This window comes from Bufo gargarizans, chromosome 2 (genome assembly GCF_014858855.1).
Source record: "Bufo gargarizans isolate SCDJY-AF-19 chromosome 2, ASM1485885v1, whole genome shotgun sequence".
Classification (NCBI taxonomy): domain Eukaryota; kingdom Metazoa; phylum Chordata; class Amphibia; order Anura; family Bufonidae; genus Bufo; species Bufo gargarizans.
Genome location: NC_058081.1, coordinates 361821868 through 361842813, shown reverse-complemented (window position 1 = coordinate 361842813; position 20946 = coordinate 361821868). Strand labels below are relative to the sequence as shown.

General features: G+C 42.8%; 1 protein-coding gene across 1 annotated transcript in view; it reads right to left on the bottom strand.

Annotated features, from left to right (window-relative positions):
• BNIP1 (BCL2 interacting protein 1) overlaps nt 1-16502 on the bottom strand; it is a 32124-nt gene extending 15622 nt beyond the window's left edge. Inside the window, exons 1-4 of the mRNA XM_044277512.1 lie at nt 16393-16502; nt 5148-5240; nt 3861-3952; nt 180-281 (exon numbers count right to left, since the gene is read on the bottom strand). Of these exons, the coding sequence (XP_044133447.1) occupies nt 180-281; nt 3861-3952; nt 5148-5240; nt 16393-16476 (371 nt within the window). The 5' untranslated portion in view covers nt 16477-16502. The remainder of the gene's footprint in view (nt 1-179; nt 282-3860; nt 3953-5147; nt 5241-16392) is intronic.
• Between the last annotated feature and the right edge of the window lie 4444 nt (nt 16503-20946).

Genomic DNA, 20946 nt, shown 5'->3' with positions numbered 1-20946 from the left:
GCTTTTCATGGCCAGATATGTTTGGAATGTGTTTGCAATGTTCTGTGGGGCAATGCTGTTATATTAGCGAAATTGACATGAAAGACTCCCTTTAATATAATAATTAATAATGTTTACTATGGCCACCTTAAATAATTTAGTTGAAAACGTCCTTCATCAGGGAAATAAAGGGAGCATACCTCTGTCTTGTAGTATCACCTCCTTCAAGAAGCTCATCCTTTTCAGCGTGATCTATCGCCAGTTTACAAGACAGATTTGCTTTCCTCCAAACAGTCTGATTGCTACAATGAAGAAGTTGTACAAGTGATCACACAGATGGCAGATTGGGAGCATTTCATTTTCTGTGCACATACACACAGCATTTCCATCACCAAGGTAACCTGGATCATTATTGTATCACAATCAATCTCAATGATTGACAGAATTTATGTTATTAAAGGGAACCTGTCACCTGGATTTTGGGTATAGAGCTGAGGACATGGGTTGCTAGATGGCCGCTAGCACATCCACAATATCCAGTCCCCATAGCTCTGTGTGCTTTTATTGTGGAAAAAAAAAACTATTTGATCCATATGCAAATTACCGTGAGATGAGTCATTTGCATATGTATCAAATCGTTTTTTTTACACAATAAAAGCACACAGAGCTATGGGGACTGGATAGTGCGGATGTGCTTGCGGTCCTCTAGCAACTCATGTCCTCAGCTCTATACCCAAAATCCAGGTGACAGGTTCCCTTTAAACCTTACAGGACCAGGCAGTTTAACGTTTTTGCATGTTCATTTTTTACTCCCTGCCTTCCCAGTGCCATATTTTTTTTATTTTTCCATTCCTATAGATGTATGATGGCTTGCTTTTTTTGGGACTAGTTGCAGTTTCTAATATTGCATATGATGTAGTGGGAAGCTAGAAAAAATTCCAAATAGGATGAAATTGGAAAAAAAAAAACGCACCATAGTTTTATGGGTTTAATTTTTACAGCGTTCCCTAAGCAGCAAAACTGACCTGTTCCCTTCATCTGGGCCAGTATAATTACAAAGATGCTATTATATTTAGTTTTCATTCTGTTGTAATATTGGGGGGAAAAAATGAAAAACCTTTTGAAATGTTTTTCTTTGCACTGTCATAACAACCATAACAGCTATATTTCCATCTATGGAGCTGTAAGAGGGTTAATTTTTTGTGTGGCAATTTTTGGGAGGTGAAGCGCCAAAAATAATAAATTGAAATCAGTTTTTTTTTTTTTTTTTTTTACCGTTACGGCGTTCACTGAATGTGACCGGTCTGTTTTGGATCTTACTGACCAAGAGTTTTTCTTCCTTTTTTCATCGTCACCTTCCAAGAGCTATAGCTTTATTATTTTTCTGTCTATGTAGCTCTATTTCTCTCTCCTTGCTTTTTGCAGGACAAGTTGTAGTTTTAATTGTGCCATTTTAGGGTACACATAACTTTCTGATTAACCATTAACTCTTTCTGGGAAGGAGATAGGGAAAAACAGTAATACCGCCACTGAGTTTTTACATTATAAATTTTGCGGCGTTAATTTTTGCTATAAATAACATAATAGCTAGGTCAGTAAAATTACAGCGATACCAAATACATATACAGTGGTCCCTCAATTTACAATATTAATTGGTTCCAGGATGACCATTGTATGTTGAAAATATTGTATCCTGAGGCCATAGTATCTTGAGGGATCATTGTAGCTTTCTTTACATTTTAAGATTTACTACTTTTCTGCAATCTTTTTGCATCGCCGCATCCCTAAACCCATAACTTTTTATTTTTCTTTCTATGGAGTTGTGTGAGGGCTTGATTTTTGCAGAACAACTTGTAGTTTACATTGGTTTCATGTTGGTGTAAATAACACTTTTTGATCGCTTGTCTTTAAAGTTTTTTAAAAAGCGTATTTTCAATGGGAAAAAAAGCATATTTTTTATTTAATTTTTTTTTTTTTTTACTTAACAGTCCCAACAAAGGACTATTTTACTATTTTTTTTAACTATTTAATAGTACCACTATGAAATTTTACCAGCCAGCCTATACACACATCCCACAATTTACGGCATGCTGATGGGAGACAGACGGAGTCCGCTCCCTCTGTCACCATTTACATGCCGCGGGTGCCATTGCCCATGGCATGTAGGGGGTTAAACAGCCTGGATCAGCACTGCCTCCGGGCTGTTAGAGCAGGAGCATGGCTCTCATGTGACAGCCAAGCCCTCACTCTCTTCTTCTGCTGCAGGGTGGCCCAGCCTGACCCTGGGTTCAGACCTGAGCGTTCTGAAACGAGCACTCTGTATGCGCGATTGTACGGGCGTTTACAATCGCGCATACAGAGACTGGCGTTCACACATTGTCGCGCGTTCCCGAATTTCTATGTGCTGGAACGCGCGACAAACGCCCAAAAAAAAAGCTCAAGCACTTGTTTGAGCGTCGGGCGTTTTACAGCGCCCAGGTGAGAACCATTCCCATAGGGAATCATTGGTTCTTGCCTGTTGTGCGTTTTACAGCGCGTAGGAACGCGCTGTAAAACGCTCAGGTCTGAACCCAGGGTAAGGCCCCTTAGTGACCATCGCAAAAAGGCGTATGGTTGGTCATTAAGGGGTTAATAGTTTGGGCATTTTAGGGATGCGATAATGCACATAATCTTTATTTTTTTTATTGGGAAAAGGGTGTGATTTGAATTATTTTTAATTTTAAACTTTTTTTTTTTTTTTTACTTTAAGCCCCCCTAAGGGACTTTAGATTGCTTTTCCTATATAGGTGAAACTCGAAAAATTTGAATATCGTGCAAAATTCATTTATTTCAGGAATGCAACTTAAAAGGTGAAACTAACATAGGAGATAGACTCATTACATGCAAAGCGAGATATTTCAAGCCTTTATTTGGTATAATTTGGATGATTATGGCTTATAGCTTATGAAACCCCAAAGTCACAATCTTGAGGTCCCCTTTGCTCAGGGGGTATGGATTAATTAGCTGACTACAGTGTGACACTTTGAGCCTAAAATATTGAACCTTTTCACCAAATTCAAATTTTCTGCTGCATTAATGCAATTCCTTTTAATTTGCATTACTGAAATAAATGGACTTTTGCACGATATTCTAATTTTTTGAGTTTCACCTGTATACTACTGTGACAATACAGTAGGGTAGGTAGTGAAATTCTGTATATTCCAATGCAGCACTGCAACATGCAGGCCTACATTGAAATATATCTGTCACAGGTCTGGTAGCTTGGTACAGGCTCCAGCCTATCACCACCAATGAACAGCTTCTTCTGTGCGGGGAAGCCGTTCTGTTCCTTGGAGCACAGGACGAGCGAAATGGGAAATTGTGGACCACAAAAACAGATATGGTCATGTACATGCGGCCTGAAGCAGATTTTGTTAACACCTGTGGTTCTGTCAGGTTAATCGCATTAAGCAAGCCCAAAGACCCTAGTGCACATCAGTGTATTGTTTGATGAACCCAGCAGATGTGCCTAGGGGCTCCGACATAAAGTTCAATTCTCCCAATCTCCAGATTATGTTGTTTTTATGTAAAAAGGATCCAGTGAATTGATTTTTTTCACCCAATGCATTTGTTCTCTCAGAGCCATTACCAGAACAGTCTGGCCCCGTCCCCGCCTCATTGAAAACACATAAATGCTCAGCAAAGGTTGTATATGTATGGGGAAGTAGGGAGAGATAGCTGTTGGCTGTTAGCTGCTAAATTGTTAGGCTACAATAGATATATGGCTACAAGGCAATCGCTGAGCACCTCTGCTTGTATTGCAAGTGATGTAAGTTGCTGCAACTTCACAATCCCGAAAAATCCAACAAAGAGTCGTCATCTAGCCTCAATCTAATACACACCTGAGCATTTGCTTCTTGTGACACTCCATCTCCTTCAACAATGCTTGCTTGTCAGACTCCTTGTCCTGTTCTTTGGCCATCTGCTCTAGATCCTTGTAAGAAATACACAAGCTGATAAACATCACGGTTTACCCATGTCACAGGACCATCATGTGGAATAACAGGTAACTGATCAACACAATGAGAAGTTTGTGTTCAGCCGAAATTCTGGATACATCTATTTCTCTGACTAAGGGCTCCTACAAACAACCGCTGGGTGTTTTGCGGTCCGAAATTGCAGATCCACAATACATGGATACCGGCAGTGTGCATTGCACATTTTGCGGAATGGAAGGGCCGGCCCCTACTAGAACAGTCCTATCCTTGTCTGTAATGTGGACAATAATAGAACATGGTCCATTTGTTTGTGGAACAGCCATGCAGACACAGAAGGCACACGGCAGTTGTTTCCTCGGCCGCACTGAAATGAATGATTCAGCATACAGGCCGCAAAAAAAAAAAAAAAAAAAAAAAACACGGAACAGACACAGGAAAAAAAATATGTTTGTGTGCATGAGCCCTTACAGATGTTTGGGCCAGAGGGAGCTCAACATCCCCAGAGAGAGCTCAGAGAGTGGAAGGACATATGTGGCACGGGCAAGATACCTTCTAACCCCCTGGTGGGCAGTTTAATAAGAGCAATTGTGTTCTCTACAGCAGCAATTCCAAAAATGGGCTCCTCAGAATAACAGGGGGCAATAACAGTTTCCAGGGTAGTAGGGACTGGTAATGGCAGACCCCCACAGCTGCCCGGATGACGCAGCACTTAATATTTATATGTTCACTGTACCCACATTCTGGGGAGTCATGGCTATGCTAGCATTATGGAATGCGCCCCCTTATTCTACAACACCATCCAGCTCCGAAGGAGTAATGTAATTACAAATGACACAGCTTCCACAGTCTAGTGATTAAATGTAGACATAGGCAACAGGTTAGGGTTCCACAGTGGGTTCTTTAACTGGTTTGGTGTTCCCTGGTGTGAAGAAGTTGCGGAGCCACTGCTCTAGATCAGTGGTATTGGTGCATACATATTAGTGCTGTTCAAGAAATAACTTCCATTTTATTCCCATGCCATAACACTCTGATCAGTTGGGTTCTGACCTTCAAGACCCTGAAATTCCCTAATATGAAGGGAAAGGTGTCCGTCTGACAGCAGAGAAGAGCAGAGGTCAAGTCATCTGCAGTTCAGGGTGTAACCTTGATGCAAATTAGGTAGAGATCTATATTAACGGATTTCCATCCTACCTGAATTCTTAACCTCAGCAGTCGGAACTTGTCTTTCACTTGTGCATTGAGATCGTTCAGTGCACTTATCGGACCTGTACTTTCCCGAATATCCTATTAACAGCAGAAATAATCAAAATGTCATTGTAAGAAAAACGGAATCTCAGACAGTAGTTCTGTAAGAACTCATTTTACAAGATCCAGCAAATCGGGCAGTGTGAGTGAAGGGATCAGAGGGGACACCAGATCTAGGGACAAGTAAATCATTTCCACTATTTCTGTAAACTAGGACCTGAACACTAAAGGCGAGCTTTGCGGTGCCCATTACTCTCAGCACATGTGGCAATACCCAACAATCTTTTCTCACCGGTGGTTTAGATCAGTGATTTCAAGCCCAGTTCGCCAGCCTACCCCCATATATATTTTCTGACCTTACTAGGGCTCAGCCAACTCTCCTGCATCCCACTCCGCATGCTCAGGTCATTGTTCACTTCCTGCCTCGTCATTTCCAGGCGCTCACATCATTCTTCCCATTTTTCATAGTGATGTTTTCTCACTCAGAGCTAGAAAACACACCGGCCTCAAGAAGTACAGCTATAGCGCATGCGCAGGACTGCATTGCAATGGCCGGTCCCCTGTAACAGACATCATAAGTGACGTGCCGTTCAATGAACTAGCCTAAAAACAAAGTCAGGGAAGAAGTAGTGGAAAAAGGTCAGCAGGGTAATGTGACCAGGTTTCAGATCGGGGAAACAGCGCAAAACTGGTAAGTAGTTTGTTTTTACAAACATAAAACAAATGGGCAGCTAGAACTAGGCTGGAAGTTACCTCGGAGCCCGGAGAACACCTTTATAGATTTCCTTTAGAGAAATCACCGGTGGAATTTACTGATGCCGGATTAAGGAACGCCTCAATATATGACCTGTCTGGGGACCTGAGTTCTGGAGCGAATGGAAGTTTAATTTATATTTGTTCTATTATTATGATGTAGAACTAATTTTCTCCTTCAAGACACAGACACACAGGGCGGATTTCACTAAGAATTAGCTGGAAATTTATCTGCAGATTTAATACAGATTTCAAACCTATGCGGTGCAAAGGGCGAAATCCGTGGCGGAAATCCACAGCATAAATCGACATGCTGCGAATACAAAATCCACACAACAGATTTTTTCCTAAAAGGTACTATATTTTCTAATCAGATTTTCTATTTTAAAGTGTACATCTGATTTTAACAGACTTTTCATACATCAATAATACAAGCAAAACTGTAAAATATCTTGTTAAAGGGGTCTATGGAGAGTGGAAGAGGGGTGTAGACTAGCTGCTACGAGGTCTCCCATACACATCACGCACAAGGGGAGGTCTTGCTCCCCTTCCTCTCTGAAGCAGCAACAGAAGGCATTAAACAGCAGTAATGACGAGTTAGGCTGTGAATCCAGCACTGGGGTGAGATAGTAATGTATAGGAAAAGAGGAGCAGCCACGAAGAAGGCGCCAAACACCTGTTTGCCTCTGTCAGGATTAGGAGATGTGGAATGGAATAAATGGTATAAGTCAAGTGTAGTTCAGAAAAGTACTGACATTTGGAGTATCAAAGCAGATTAAAATAAAGAAATGTTTTAAAAAGTATACATATAAATATATATGAGTAACTCACTTTACCGGGGAGGTAGTCTATGGGATAAGCTCAAGACACCCATAGGCTCCACTCCCCCACCTGGATCGCTTGTAGAATCTTAGGAAGAACTGCAGTCACCACGGATGGTACTTCTGGAAAATTCCCTTTATTGGGAATCCCCTTTCCATACATGTCACGAGGGTGTCAAGAGCCACGTCTGACTCCGTTATACCCGGGGTCAGGAAGTCGCAGCGGGTGGCTGCGTGCTCTATGTCTAAAGATCACGTTGTTTCTTAGTGATAGCTTTCTGTGTTTGCCTTGCAATCCCTTTTGTCTCACTCAGGGATCCGTAGCTTCTTCTCCTCAGCTGTTTCTTGTCTGTCACTCCCAACCTCCTTATATTCTCCTCTCACACTTCTCTAGTTGCCAGATATAGAGCTTCCTGCCTGGACTTCTATACTGACCCACTGGAGCTGTGATCCCTGGTTGTTGTTCCAGAGTGTTACCCTCCGGATCCCTGTTGGGCTTTTTGTTGTCTCCTGTTGTCGCCCACCTGGGATTATATGTTGTCTGTATTGTCTGTCTTCCCCTTGGTGTTTTCCTTTAGAGTTAGTGGTGCGGACTAGTGTTCCCACCGCCCTATTCACTATCTAGGGCTCATCTTAGAGAAAGCCAGGGTTTTAGGCACGCGATCGGCGTACGCGTGAGGAACCCGTCTAGGGACGTCAGGGCAGTCAGGGGCCAGCCTCAAGGTGAGATAGGGGGTCACCACCTTTCCCTCTCCCTTGGACAGGGCCTTCCCTTTTCCCCTCCCTTTGTGTCACGTATGTGATAGGCACGCCGGTCGTGATAATACATCAATAATACAAGCAGAACTGTAAAATATCTTGTTAAAGGGGTCTATGGAGAGTGGAAGAGGGGTGTAGACTAGCTGCTACGAGGTCTCCCATACACATCACGCACAAAGGGGAGGTCTTGCTCCCCTACCTCTCTGAAGCAGCAGCAACAGAAGGCATTAAACAGCAGTAATGAAGTTAAGCTCTGAATCCAGCACTGGGATGAGATAGTAAAACACACAGCAGCAGCATCTGTGTGTGTCTCACTGCCTCCTCCTGCTTCCTCCCGGGCCTCTCTCCCCATTGACTTCTATGGGCAGCATGTATCCCGATTTCTCGGTGAAGCTGAAAAGAGACAGATTTAGCATTGAAGTCATAGCGAGTGAACAGTTTAGGGGGTGGCTAATAAGTGGCAAAAAAGTCATGTTTCTATAATAAGAAATCTAATAACGTTTCTCATCTATTAAACATTATAAGAACATATACATATAGTTGCTCATGTAATTCAAGCGGGTAAAGTCTACCTATGGCTGAGTTCACATCAGCATTCAGCTTTTTCGTCCTTCTGGTCCGTTACAGAGCAGAAGAACTGAAAGGACGGATTCGGCACATAACTGAGCGGAACGGAGTCTACGGACCCCATAGACTATAATGGGGTCCGTTAGGTTTCCGCTCAGAGGAAGATTTTTTAAGTAGAGACAAAAGTCCTGCATGCATCAGCTTGAATTCCCAGATTTTTCTCTTCCTGCTGGTCTTAAAATCGCACTTCAGTATTGAAAGGCAATTTTAAGATCAGCAGGGAGAGAAAATTGTGCAAGTGTCTAGAACATCTTTTAAGAGTTCATTTATATATTCCTGATGGAGAGGTGTCTGAGCTGAAGACTTGCAAGCAGGATTTTTCTAGTCAGCCAAAAAAGGTATCACTGGTAGAATAGGTTAGTTTTTTTTTAGTTTTTTTTTAACACTAAAGTATTGTACATCTATCTATCCAATTTTGTAGTGAAGGATGTTGAATTTGCCTCTAGTGAAGTGGTATTAAAGGGGATACGCCATGAATGATGTAAAAAATGAAAACATCATATAGTACATGACTATCCCTTTCTAACAAAGTTAGGACCAGCCCTGTACATGGGTCCAGAGACCTCCCCATTCACTGCTCCAGTTGCTCTGCTAGATTATATTTGGCCTGGCACCTCAGGGGTGTGTCCTTTCTGCTGCAGCTCTCTCCCTGTAATTGCCACAGCTTCTAAAAGAGCATGGCTGTTGGCAGCTGAAGATGTAGGTCAGTACCAGTCAAGCGTGTTCACTGTGTGAAAGACACTCCATGTGGGAGTGTGAATACCTGCAGTGAATTTGCCTTAGAGGGGGTGTAGCCTGGCCAGAACTATTAAATCCACCAAATGGGTGATATTTGTTGAGCAGGCTCTCCCAATAGGCGACTCCACCTGCTACCAGAAAGGACTAGTCCCAGAGCAGTCCCATCAAATGTGAGAGAGAGAACCAGCATGTTCACCACACCTCTGTAGGGGCAGGAAGATAGAGAGTTTAAAAGCCCCACCCACTCTCTCCCTTCAGTGTTTACAAATTACCTAATTGGGTGCTATCAAGTATTAATAATATCTATATATACACACACAAATTAGTATTTTTTTTATTTAGATATTAAATTCATACTCATTATAAGTACATTAAGGGGGGGGGGGGGGAATATACGAGCAGTCATGGTGGATTCAAGTAAACAGAATGTAAGTCTAATTACGGTTTTCCATTTCATCCACCATGACGGCTACAGATGAGAACTAAGAGATTATATTGTAAGGGGGGGGGGGGGGAACTACTGCTTGCAGAACTTTCTGGCCAAAGGCCAGATCTGTAGAAGCACAGATATTTAGACAATAATGTTTTCATGAATGTATTGATACTAGACCATGTAGCAGCCTTACATCAAGAGATACACCATTTTCTTCCACCCAAGAAGAAGCCATAGCTCTAGTGGAGTAGGCTTTTATTCTAGCAGGACCAGTAAAAACCCATTAGGGAATAACAACATGTTATAGTGGATTTTATCCAGCGACCTATGGATGTTTTGGAAAGCTTCTTCCCCTTATTGTGACCCGTAAACTGAATCAATATATTGTCATTCTTCCTAAAAACTTTAGTGGCCGCCAGGTACTGGATAATAGTCTCCCTCGCGTCTAAAATATGAAATTGTTCTCCTGTGGGGCTTTTTGGGTCACCACAGAAAGATGGTAAGACAATTTCCTGGTCCCTATGGAAGTTTGAAACCACCTTAGGAAGGAACCCCGGGTCCAATTTTAGAACTATCCTTTTGGGAAAAAAAACTGAAAGATAAGGTTCTCTGCATGAAAGGGCCTTGAGTTCTCCCAGGCGTCTAGCTAATGTTGTGGCTATTAAGAAAGCTGTCTTAAAGGAGAGGTGCTTAATGGAAATGTCTGAAATGGGAGCAAAAGGTGCTCTTCTCAACCAATTTAAGACTAAATTTAAATCCCATTGAGGAACTTTAGGATTTAATGATTGTCTAAGTCTGGATGCTGCTCTTATGAACCTTCTAACCCATCTATGATCAGCTAGATTTGTATAATAGAATCCACCTAGGGCAAAGATCTGAACCTTAAGGGTACTTGGCCTAAGACCTAGGTCTAGCCCTTTCTGAAGAAAATCTAAAATCTTTTGAAAGCATGGGGAGAACATATTTGGAGAGTCTTCCCCCAACCAACTACAGTACTTCTTCCAGATTTTTAGGTAGATAGCTGAAGTAACCTTCTGTTTACTGGCCTTTAATGTACATACAACTTTGTCCAAGAGTCCCTTACTCCTTAAGACCTCGCTCTCAGGATCCAGGCTGACAGTTTGAAAAGACTTGGATTTTGATGAAGAATTGGGCCCTGAAAAAGAATGTCCTTCTGAAAGGGTATTAACCAAGGATCCTCAGTGCTATTTTCTTTAGAATGGAGAACCAGCTTCTTTTGGGCCAGTAGGGTTTTTTTAATATCACTGTTACTGAATCTGTTAGAATTTTCAGTAGAACACGAGGGATTAGAGCCCAAGGAGGGAAGACGTATGCTAGATCCCATGTCCATATTATGGAAAATGCGTCTACTGCCCATGGCCTTTCTCTGGGATCTAAGGAGCAAAAGTGCTTGACTTTTGCATTTCTTTTTTAGGCAAACAGGTCTATTTGCGGTAAGCCCCATTTGGCAGATATTTCTTGAAATATTCTTGGATTTAAAGAACATTCCCCTGGGTCTTTCTGCTCAAGAAATCTGCCTCTAAATTTTCTGAGATGAACCGAGATGAACCACTGTAATGGACAGGACATTTTTTCTGCCCAGAATTTTTTTTTTTTCGCTAGCGATCTCAAACTTGGGGACCTTGTACTCCACTGATGTTTTAAATAGGCAACCACTGTTGTATTGTCTGAAAATATTTTTAGATGTTTTTTGCTTAGAAGACCTTTAGAGTCTCCCAGACAGCTCACAACTCTCTGTAATTTGATTATCTGTTTTTTTATCTTTTCTGACCACCTTCCCTGCCAGGTTGAGGAGGCTACGTTTGCTCCCCAACCCACACTGCTTGCGTCTGTCACAATCTGTATCTCTGGGTCTTTCATCCAGATGATGCCCTTTGATAGATTTATCTTTTTCTTCCACCAATTTGGATGCGACTTTACTGGGTATGGGAGTTTTGTTCCAACTCTCTAGGATCCAGGTTTGCATAATTTTGGTGTGAGCCTGACACCAAGTTTCAGCTGTTATGCAGGATGTCATAAGACCTAGAATGCTCATAGCCATTCTGGTAAAGCACTGGTTTAGAGACTAAAAACTCTTCACCTCCCTTCTGGGAGGCCTCTCTGTGTAATGCCCCTGTAGGTACAGGAGAACACTGAAGTGAGAGAGTGGGTGGGTCTTTTAAACTCTATCTCTGTGTATTCCTGCCCCTACAGAGGTCAATCTCATCTGTAGCCGTCATGGTGGATGAAATGGAAAATAAGGTTCTTTCCCTTCTCTAATAAGGGCTCATGCACACAGCCATGATTACCAAAACTTTGGCCGTGTGCATAGGCCCTAGAGGTGATAAAGGCCTCTTGAGATTGCTTGGACAATGCTCCTCCTTCAGAAGCGCATTACAGGAATTCGTAAGGAGTGGAAGTAGAGCATTCTTTAGTCTGAGATAGCACTGCAATTGGAGGCCATCTGGGCAAGGGGTTTTGCCTGGAGCAAAACTGTGTCAAGTTGTTTTGATTTCTTCTAATGTAAAGGAGGCTGTGAGTAAAGAAGAAATCATACCGTTGTAATTCGGTCTCCACTGGTTACGGCCACCACTCTTCTCCAGAATCCCGATGGTCACGCTTGCGCAGAAGACTCCTTTTCTCCCGGCCGGGCCGCTCGCTGTCCTGAACACACACGCCGCCGCGCATGCGTGATGGTGACTTCTTCCTGGCCAGAATACTACAGAGCCGCGAACACACACGCCGGCTCTGTACTATCCTGCCAGGAATAAGTCACCATGGCGCATGCGCGGCGGCGTGTGCGTTCAGTCCAGCGTGCGGCCCGGCCGGGAGAAGACTTAAATCAAGATGAAGCCCGCCCCCAGCCAGAATCCAGGAACGGCGCGGTGGCAGCAGGTAAGAATGAAAAGGCGAAGTGGGATAACCCCTTTAACGACAGTGTGAAAGAAGCCTAAAGAAACTCCTGTATTAAAGCTTCTCTAGTCCTATCTAAGGCCTTATTCACACATCAGTGTTTGGTTAGTGATTTTGAGCTTAAACCAGGTCTGGGTCAAAAAACACAGAACAGGTGAACAATTTTCCATTACCTTATCTCTCCATAGGCTCCACTCCTGCTTTTCAGGGTCACCATCACTGATGGATATCACTGACCAAACACTGACTGTGTGAATAAAGTCTAAAGCTTATATTAGATCCTGCAGGCAATTGTCAGAAGGAAAGCGGTCCTTCCTGAAAGTTGCCTGCTTGTTAGTGGAGGAGACCGCTGCTATTACATGCAGCGTTCTTCTCCTCAGTATGGGGAGCAGTGATCGCTAATGTCATCGCTCGTCCTTATACTGAATCACTGTTTGCTGACGGCACGGCGTTAGTACACGGCACGATCGGCTGCCGGCAAACAAGGATTTTTAAACCTGATGAAAGATTCCAATTACCTGATGAATGAGCATTTGCGGCAGCAGTATTACACTACAAAACGCATGTTAGTGATGAGCCTCAAGATTATCTGCTAGTGTATACAGGTTTAAAGGTGGATTTACATGAGTGGATAATCGGGCAGATAAATCAGGAACAGACGTTACGGCGAAAACACTCGCTCCCAACAATTTATCTGTGGGGTGCCGCCGATCACCCAATGAATGAGCACCAAACACTCGTTCATCGTGGGATCCTGTCGTTCATACTGGCACCTAGATTATCATTTCTGGGCAGCAGATTGTGCAGTTTAAACAGCGATCTGCTGCCCAGAAATAATGATTCTGTATGGGGACGAGTGATTGCAATAGCGATTCCTTCTCCTCATACTGTGGAGGTGATCACTACATGTAAATTGAGCCCCGCTGAGTGTGTGTAAGTGCGCCTTCAGTCTGAGGAAGTTATAGCATCTATCTGGTAAAGATTTGGAGTAAAACTTCTGAAGGGGTCCGGCAATCTTAGGGTCCATTCACATGTCTGCAAAATGGGTCCGCATCCGTGCAGACCCATTCATTTTCAATGGAGCCAGAATGTCCGGATTCGCACTTCTATCCCGCAAAAAAATAGAACATGTCCTATTCTTGTCCGCAATTACAGACAAGAAAAGGCATTTTCTAAAGGAGTAACGGTGATGTGCGGTCTGCAAAATGCGGAACGCACATTGCCGGTGTCTGCGTTTTGCGGATCCGCAAAACACATATAGACGTGTGAATGGACCCTTACTTGAATCTTTGGAAGAAGTCCCATGTTCATCAGTGATGGAGGGAATCAGCATTTTAGCTCTAGCTTTTTTGCTTCCCTTGCCATTGCCATGGGCATAAACCTAAGTGTTGACGGACAGAATGAGACTCAAGAATTTGTTTTTATTGAGATCTGAGATCCGTTAATTCTTGTTGGGCCGTAACAAGGCCTGTGATTTTACAGATCTTTTCTAGTGCTGCAATTTGGGCCAGGATGGAGTCTCTCTCTTTCTGCCGTTCTCTTTTGGCCATAGGTGGATGCATCTAAGAGGGGATTTAAAGCTACGTTAAGATCTAATCCCAGAAGTATGGGTCCCTCTGCAAACCATTTCAAAGTATGTAATGCTTTCATTAACCAAGGCATCTGTCCGGAATTTGGTAGATATAAGTTTTCTAAAGTAACTTTTTTAGATGCCAGTTCACCATTTCTGAACTGATGCCTGTCATCACTATGCGGGAGTATCTTTTATTAGGCTATACTGTTTTGAGAAGATAAAATCATACACTGCGCACCATGGGTAGTATTACCAATAGGAATGGCTCAAACAAGTGTAGGAAACTCAACCAGGTGGAGGCTCACCACGAGCGGTTGTGCAAATTAGGCACAACTGGAATGAAGGCGACATGGCGAACACCACGTATGGCAGGCTGCTGCGTATTCCTCCAAAGCAAAGCTGATCCAATGAGAAGGTGACATGAGCAGTTGATGGGCCTATGGAGGAGCGGGGACGATTTACCCTAGAGATGGACGACTGACTGATATCTAAGTGTATTGATGCCATCCAACAAATCATTGGCCCTCCTTGGTGCACACAGAGACTATGCCTTTATGGAAGTCTAACTCCACTGGATATCGACGTCTGACCTGTTTTCTATCTTATGGTCTACACTAGGTCCTAATGGGTCTGATCTCCTCCTGCCATCATCAAATGGCCCCCCTATTACAGTTTTGATATAATATTTACAACGGATACTAATATATCATTATTGGTATTGGGCACCCAAATAACAGATATCATTACATTATTATTGGTATCCGGTATCCAAGAATTCATATAAGTTTATTGACCCCCTGATGATCCCACATAGTGGGGGAATCGCGTTGGGGTATTATGAATGACGTATATTTATTCATGGGGTATACTTAATGACGTATACCTTGATGCACTGTGTACCTTGTTAGCTGTCTCATCACAGCACTAGGGCTGTATGCATAGTCCATCAATTGACCCTATTTCTATAGGGGAGGGTGAATGTATTGTTACTGTCTTTTGTCAAATCTTATCTGCCCACCTGCAGGCACCTATTTAAATACTTAACCCCTTCCATTGTGTTAGGGCAGTCCAGGTTCGAGGACAGGGAGTCCCCACCATTAGGGGTCGTCCCTGGGCTGAGCAATAGACCAGGGTGAGTTAATAGGGATAGTTCTCCCCAATCTCCTGATATCTTTATAGTCGCCTGCTGTGGAATTATCCGAGTTGACCCTCAGTGATTATTGTTCTGTTTGTCTATTAATCCATTTATTTTAAGGATATGTAATTAAAGTTTTTTAATTTTAAGGGTTATAAGAATTGCTGGAGCTGGATTTATGTTTACTAACCCGAATTGACATTCTGTATCTAACGGCTGGATTATGACATGAGCCGTTGGAACCACCAGACGAAGGGAACACAGTCTTGCCACCAGGGTTCAAGATGAAAGCTTTATAGACGACAATCCATTTCGGCACTGAACCAGTGCCGAAATGAGTCATCCCCAATAAAGCTTTCATGACTGTTTTCCCTTCTACTGGTGACTTATTTCTCCTTCTCCTTGGATGACATATTGTTTTGCCACTGTGCTATGCATCAGGAAAGCTCACGGCACAGATGGCAAACGTATAGCAAGGATTCCATGTACCTAGTCTAGTCCTCTTGGCATACGGCAGGCCGAAATGTGTCTGATGAGTTTGCAGTGACCACTACAGGTGAAATGTGGTATGACATGGATGACTTAAAGAGGACCTTTCACTCGTATACAAACTAAAAACTAACTATATCTGTGGGCAGAGCGGCGCCCAGGGGTCCCCCTGCACTTACTAGTATGCCTGGGCACCGCTCCGTTCGCTCGCTATAGGCTCCGGTGTTTCAGCTCCGTCTGTTGTATTGGACTGATTTTTTGTAGGAGGCGTGTCCCTTGCTGCAGTGCTGGCCAATCGCAGCACACCGCTCATAGACTGGCTATGAGCTGTGCGCTGCGATTGGCCAGTGCTGCAGCAAGGGACACGCCTCCTACAAAAAATCAGTCCAGTACAACAGACGGAGCTGAGACACCGGAGCCTATACCGGGCGAACGGAGCGGTGCCCAGGCATACTAGTAAGTGCAGGGGGACCCCTGGACGCCGCTCTGCTCACAGATAGAGTTAGTTTTTAGTTTGTATATGAGTGAAAGGTCCTCTTTAAGTGCCGCTCCTGGTTATTAGAGGTTTCCTCTTGCTCATCCCAAACTAGGTTGGCATCCATTTGCCTGATGAGAGACACCCCCTTTCTATATTACTGAATACCCCCTTTATATCACTGAATAACTAGGCAGATTCACTTTTTATGTGTCCAGAACAAATGGGCAACAAGCATTTTGGCAATTATACTGTCAGCTGAACTGGTTGTCACCCAGCTTTCCCAGAAGAAGATAATTAAGAAATAGAATCCAGACATCTGGCATGAGGCAGAAATGCATTTTTTTTTTTTGCTAACTTCCATTCATTTTCAGGGCTGATCAGACCTCTGGGTGGCAGCTGCCACACATGACTGGCAGAGCCCCTGCTGTTAACACCGGAGGGCCAGCTCCATCCCCACAAGACATCTCTGTACCTGGATCAGCGCTTTGATCTCCAGATCATACTTGACAATTTCCTGGTGACAGATCTCGACGTGGACATCACGGGAAGACGCCATTACTGTTGTTCCTCCAGCTACGGAGCGCGATGTGGCACAATCGCAAGGAAGGCAGAGCAGTGTTTAGTTTATAGCCTTGTGCTCTATCGCCACCTAGCGTGTGAAAGGAGGTGGCGCATCCATAGTAATCGTACTAAAGACTTTTAGAGACGGAAAACGTGAGAAATGAAATGGATTTTTATTTATTTACTGCTTGAGCTAATGGTTTATCAGTAATTACAATTTTTTTAGCTGCTTACAGGAGTTTTTACAATCCAGCACATCTCATCTACAATCTACATTGCATCAAAGCAGTCTTATCTTCTTCATCCGTTTTTAAAGGCACCATTTTGTGGTACATATATTGAAGAAATTATTAGTAAAAGAAACCAAAAAGCATTTATTTTACTATATTCACCATGCAATGGTATAAGTGACAAGTTCCATTGTTCCTAGGGTCCAGACGTTTACAGTGATAGTGATGGACGAACATCTGCTGGGACGGTGCGCGAACGTGCTCAAATGTTCCCGGCGGGTCCCATTTATTTTAATGGCAGGCGAACCTGAAAAACCTCCAGGTCATATTTGCAGCCACAAAACACTTACTAGATGTGCACACATAGTCCCACAACATGGACACTGACATACCAGAAGTATTAAGCGAATCTGCGATCGACAAGCATTATTTTTTTATATGCGAAAGTATTAATCGCAAGAGCACATGCGCTAGGAAGACGTGGCCTACAGCAACTGGTTTGCACCGACTAGAAATGACATGGATGCGATGGTTGGAACCAAGTTCAGCGACGAAGAGGAAGAACTCCTGGTGACTGTAAGTAATCTTACATTAAAGTAGTGTATCTGATTACATTTCACCTGCATGTCTGAGCAATCGCTTTATGTGCGACCTTCAATCACCAGTGCGACCTTCTGCGATTCTAATTTTTCTTAAGTGCATTCAACTTCCCATTTTATAAGGTCTCACTAGATATTACTGATTGTTGCAGTAAGTATTCCTGTGACATCACACCCAGTATGTTAGTATCATATCTGTATGGAAAGCAGAGAAATATATTTCACATGCACATTGCACATCCATTGTCATGCCGCACACTATATACCACACACACACACACACACTATATACCGCACACACACTATATACTGCACACTATATACCACACACACACACACACACACTATATACCGCACACACACTATATACTGCACACACACACACAGACTATATACTGCACACACACTATATACTGCACACACACTATATACCGCACACACACTATATACCACACACACACTATATACCGCACACACACTATATACTTCACACACACTATATACCGCACACACACTATATACTGCACACACACTATATACCGCACACACACTATATACTGCACACACACTATATACCACACACACACTATATACCACACACACACACACTATATACCGCACACACACACACACTATATACCACACACACTATATACCGCACACACACACTATATACCACACACACACACACTATATACCGCACACACACTATATACCGCACACACACACTATATACCACACAATCACACACTATATATAACACACACACACACTATATTACACACACACACACACACTATATTCCGCACACACACTATATACCGCACACACACTATATTACACACACACACTATATACCGCACACACACACTATATACCACACACACACACACTATATACCGCACACACACTATATACCGCACACACACACTATATACCACACACACACACTATATACCACACACACACTATATACCGCACACACACTATATACCGCACACACACTATATACCGCACACACACTATATTACACACACACACACTATATACCACACACACACTATATAACGCACACACACACTATATACCGCACACACACAGCCACACACTATATTACACACACACACTATATACCGCACACACACACTATATACCGCACACACACAGCCACACACTATATACCACACACACACTATATACCGCACACACACTATATTCCGCACACACACTATATACCGCACACACACTATATTCCGCACACACACTATATACCGCACACACACACTATATACCGCACACACACAGCCACACACTATATACCACACACACACACTATATACCACACACACACACACTATATAACGCACACACACTATATTCCGCACACACACACTATATACCGCACACCAGTATTTGCTGGTTTATTTAGAGTTACCCAGGGTGCACCACGGGGAGGCGAACCAGCTATATACCCCATACCGTACTGTCACTTTACTAGACAGGTACATTTCTTCTTAGCTGGACAATATCTGATAGCTCAGACCCCACCCACATACAGTCGTAATACAATCCCATCTTCTAACCGTAACAGTAAGACCGCATGCACCCGTGCGTGTTTTTTTCACTACTACGGACCGTAAAAACACAGGTTGCTGTCCTGCAGAGTGTATGAGCGCACGGTGTCATTGGTTGCTAACTCGCTATGACGCCATGTGCGCTTCTTGTTGGGGCAGGGATACAACCGCATCTGGTCCCACGCCAAGAAGCAGCGGATTGTGCAGGAGCTGTCATTTGAGATCTGGCGCAAAACGGGGGTAAAACACCGACGTCTGGCCATCATAAAAAAATGGTCAGACATGAAGCGCAGACACCACCGGTTTATAAAAAGAATACGGGACGAAAAATGCCCAGGTAGATGCGTAAATACCTTTTGTATGTTTTGCCAACACTCTTAAATGTATACAGTGCCAAGCAAAAGTATTCACCCCTTCCCCCTTGACTTTGTTCTTTTTTTTGGTGCCTCACCTCCTGGAGTTAACATGGATTGTTTGAAGATTTCCATCATGTAATTTGTAGAACATGCCCACAACTTAGAACTGTTTTTAAAATGTGTTTATTGTAAAGCATACAACTAATTGGACAAAATAACAGAAAAGCTCCTCCAGGGTTACCTTAGGTCTCTGTGCTGCCTCTCTGATTAATGCCCTCCTTGCCTGGTCCGTGAGTTTTGGTGGGCAGCCGTCTCTTGGCAGGTTTGCTGTTGTGCCATGTTCTTTCCATTTGGTTATGATAGATTTGATGGTGCTCCTGGGGATCATTAAAGATTTGGGTATTTTTTTATAACCTAACCCTGAGTTGTACTTTTCAACAACATTGTCGCTCACTTATTTGGAGAGCTCCTTGGTCTCCATGGCAGTGTTTGGTTAGTGATGCCTCTTGCTTACGTGTTGCAGCCTTTGGGGCCTTTCAAAATAGGTATGTATATATAATGACAGATCGTGAAATAGGAGAGAAAAAAAAAGAGAGAGGACAGCGCCTCATGTGTGGTACTGCTGACAATATTGATGTACATGCGTATTAAATTCGCTTACCAGAGGTTGTTGTGAGATAGTCACAACAGCTGTATAGGCTCTTGCTGGTGTATACCCGACCAGCGAACGGGTGCTTGGCTGCAGCCTGGGTTCCTACCTGCACCCAAAATCATACGGGTGCTGGAGTTGAAGTGAAACTTGTACCGGGTAAAAATAGATGAACCTGCGGGCACTGCCAAGGATACCATATAGATGGTGTGTACCTAAAATGGCTTTAATTCGTCTACGCGTTTTAGGGGGTGAATTACCCCCTTCATCAGGACAGTAAAACCCTACTACTGTCCTGATGAAGGGGGTAATTCACTGTAAAAATAAAAAAATTGAAAACAAAAAAATTATAATTATTTTGTCACCTAACATCAGTAAAAGTGCAACAGCAAGCTATCAAAAAAGGCATATGCCCCCCAAAATAGTACCAATCTGTCATTTCATTCAGCCAAAAATGAGACCCTACCATTAGGCAATCGCCAAATAAAAATAATAATATGGCTCTCAAACTATGGAGACACTAAAACATGAATTCTTTTTGGTTCAACAATGCTTTTATTGTGTAAAACAGAAATAACTAAAGAATAAGGAAACATATTAGGTCTTGCCACATCTGTAACAACCAGCTGTATAAAAATATCATACAAAGAAACCCCTCAGGTGGACACCTTTCAAAACAAAAAATAAAAACTCTCCAAAAAGGCATTTTTTGGACAACTTTTATCACAAAAAGGTGTAATAGCGATCAAAAAGTCATATGCACCACAAAATAAAGGAATTGCAAATAATGTTCATATATATTCATATATATATTTTTTTCAACAGTACTGAAGACATTAAAGGCCAAAGTGGCAAAAGTGCCATGTAGGAGAGGCACCGCCAGGCCATGAAGGGGGTGTAGGAGATGCTCCTGCTATTGGAAAAGTTGCCTTAAATATTATTTTTTTTTCTAATAAGTTATATAAATCGTTTATACAGTTATAACGTGTATTTTGGTTTTTGTAATATTGCTCTGTTTTAGTGTAATAGCTCGGCCTAAATCAGCCAGAACTGACAG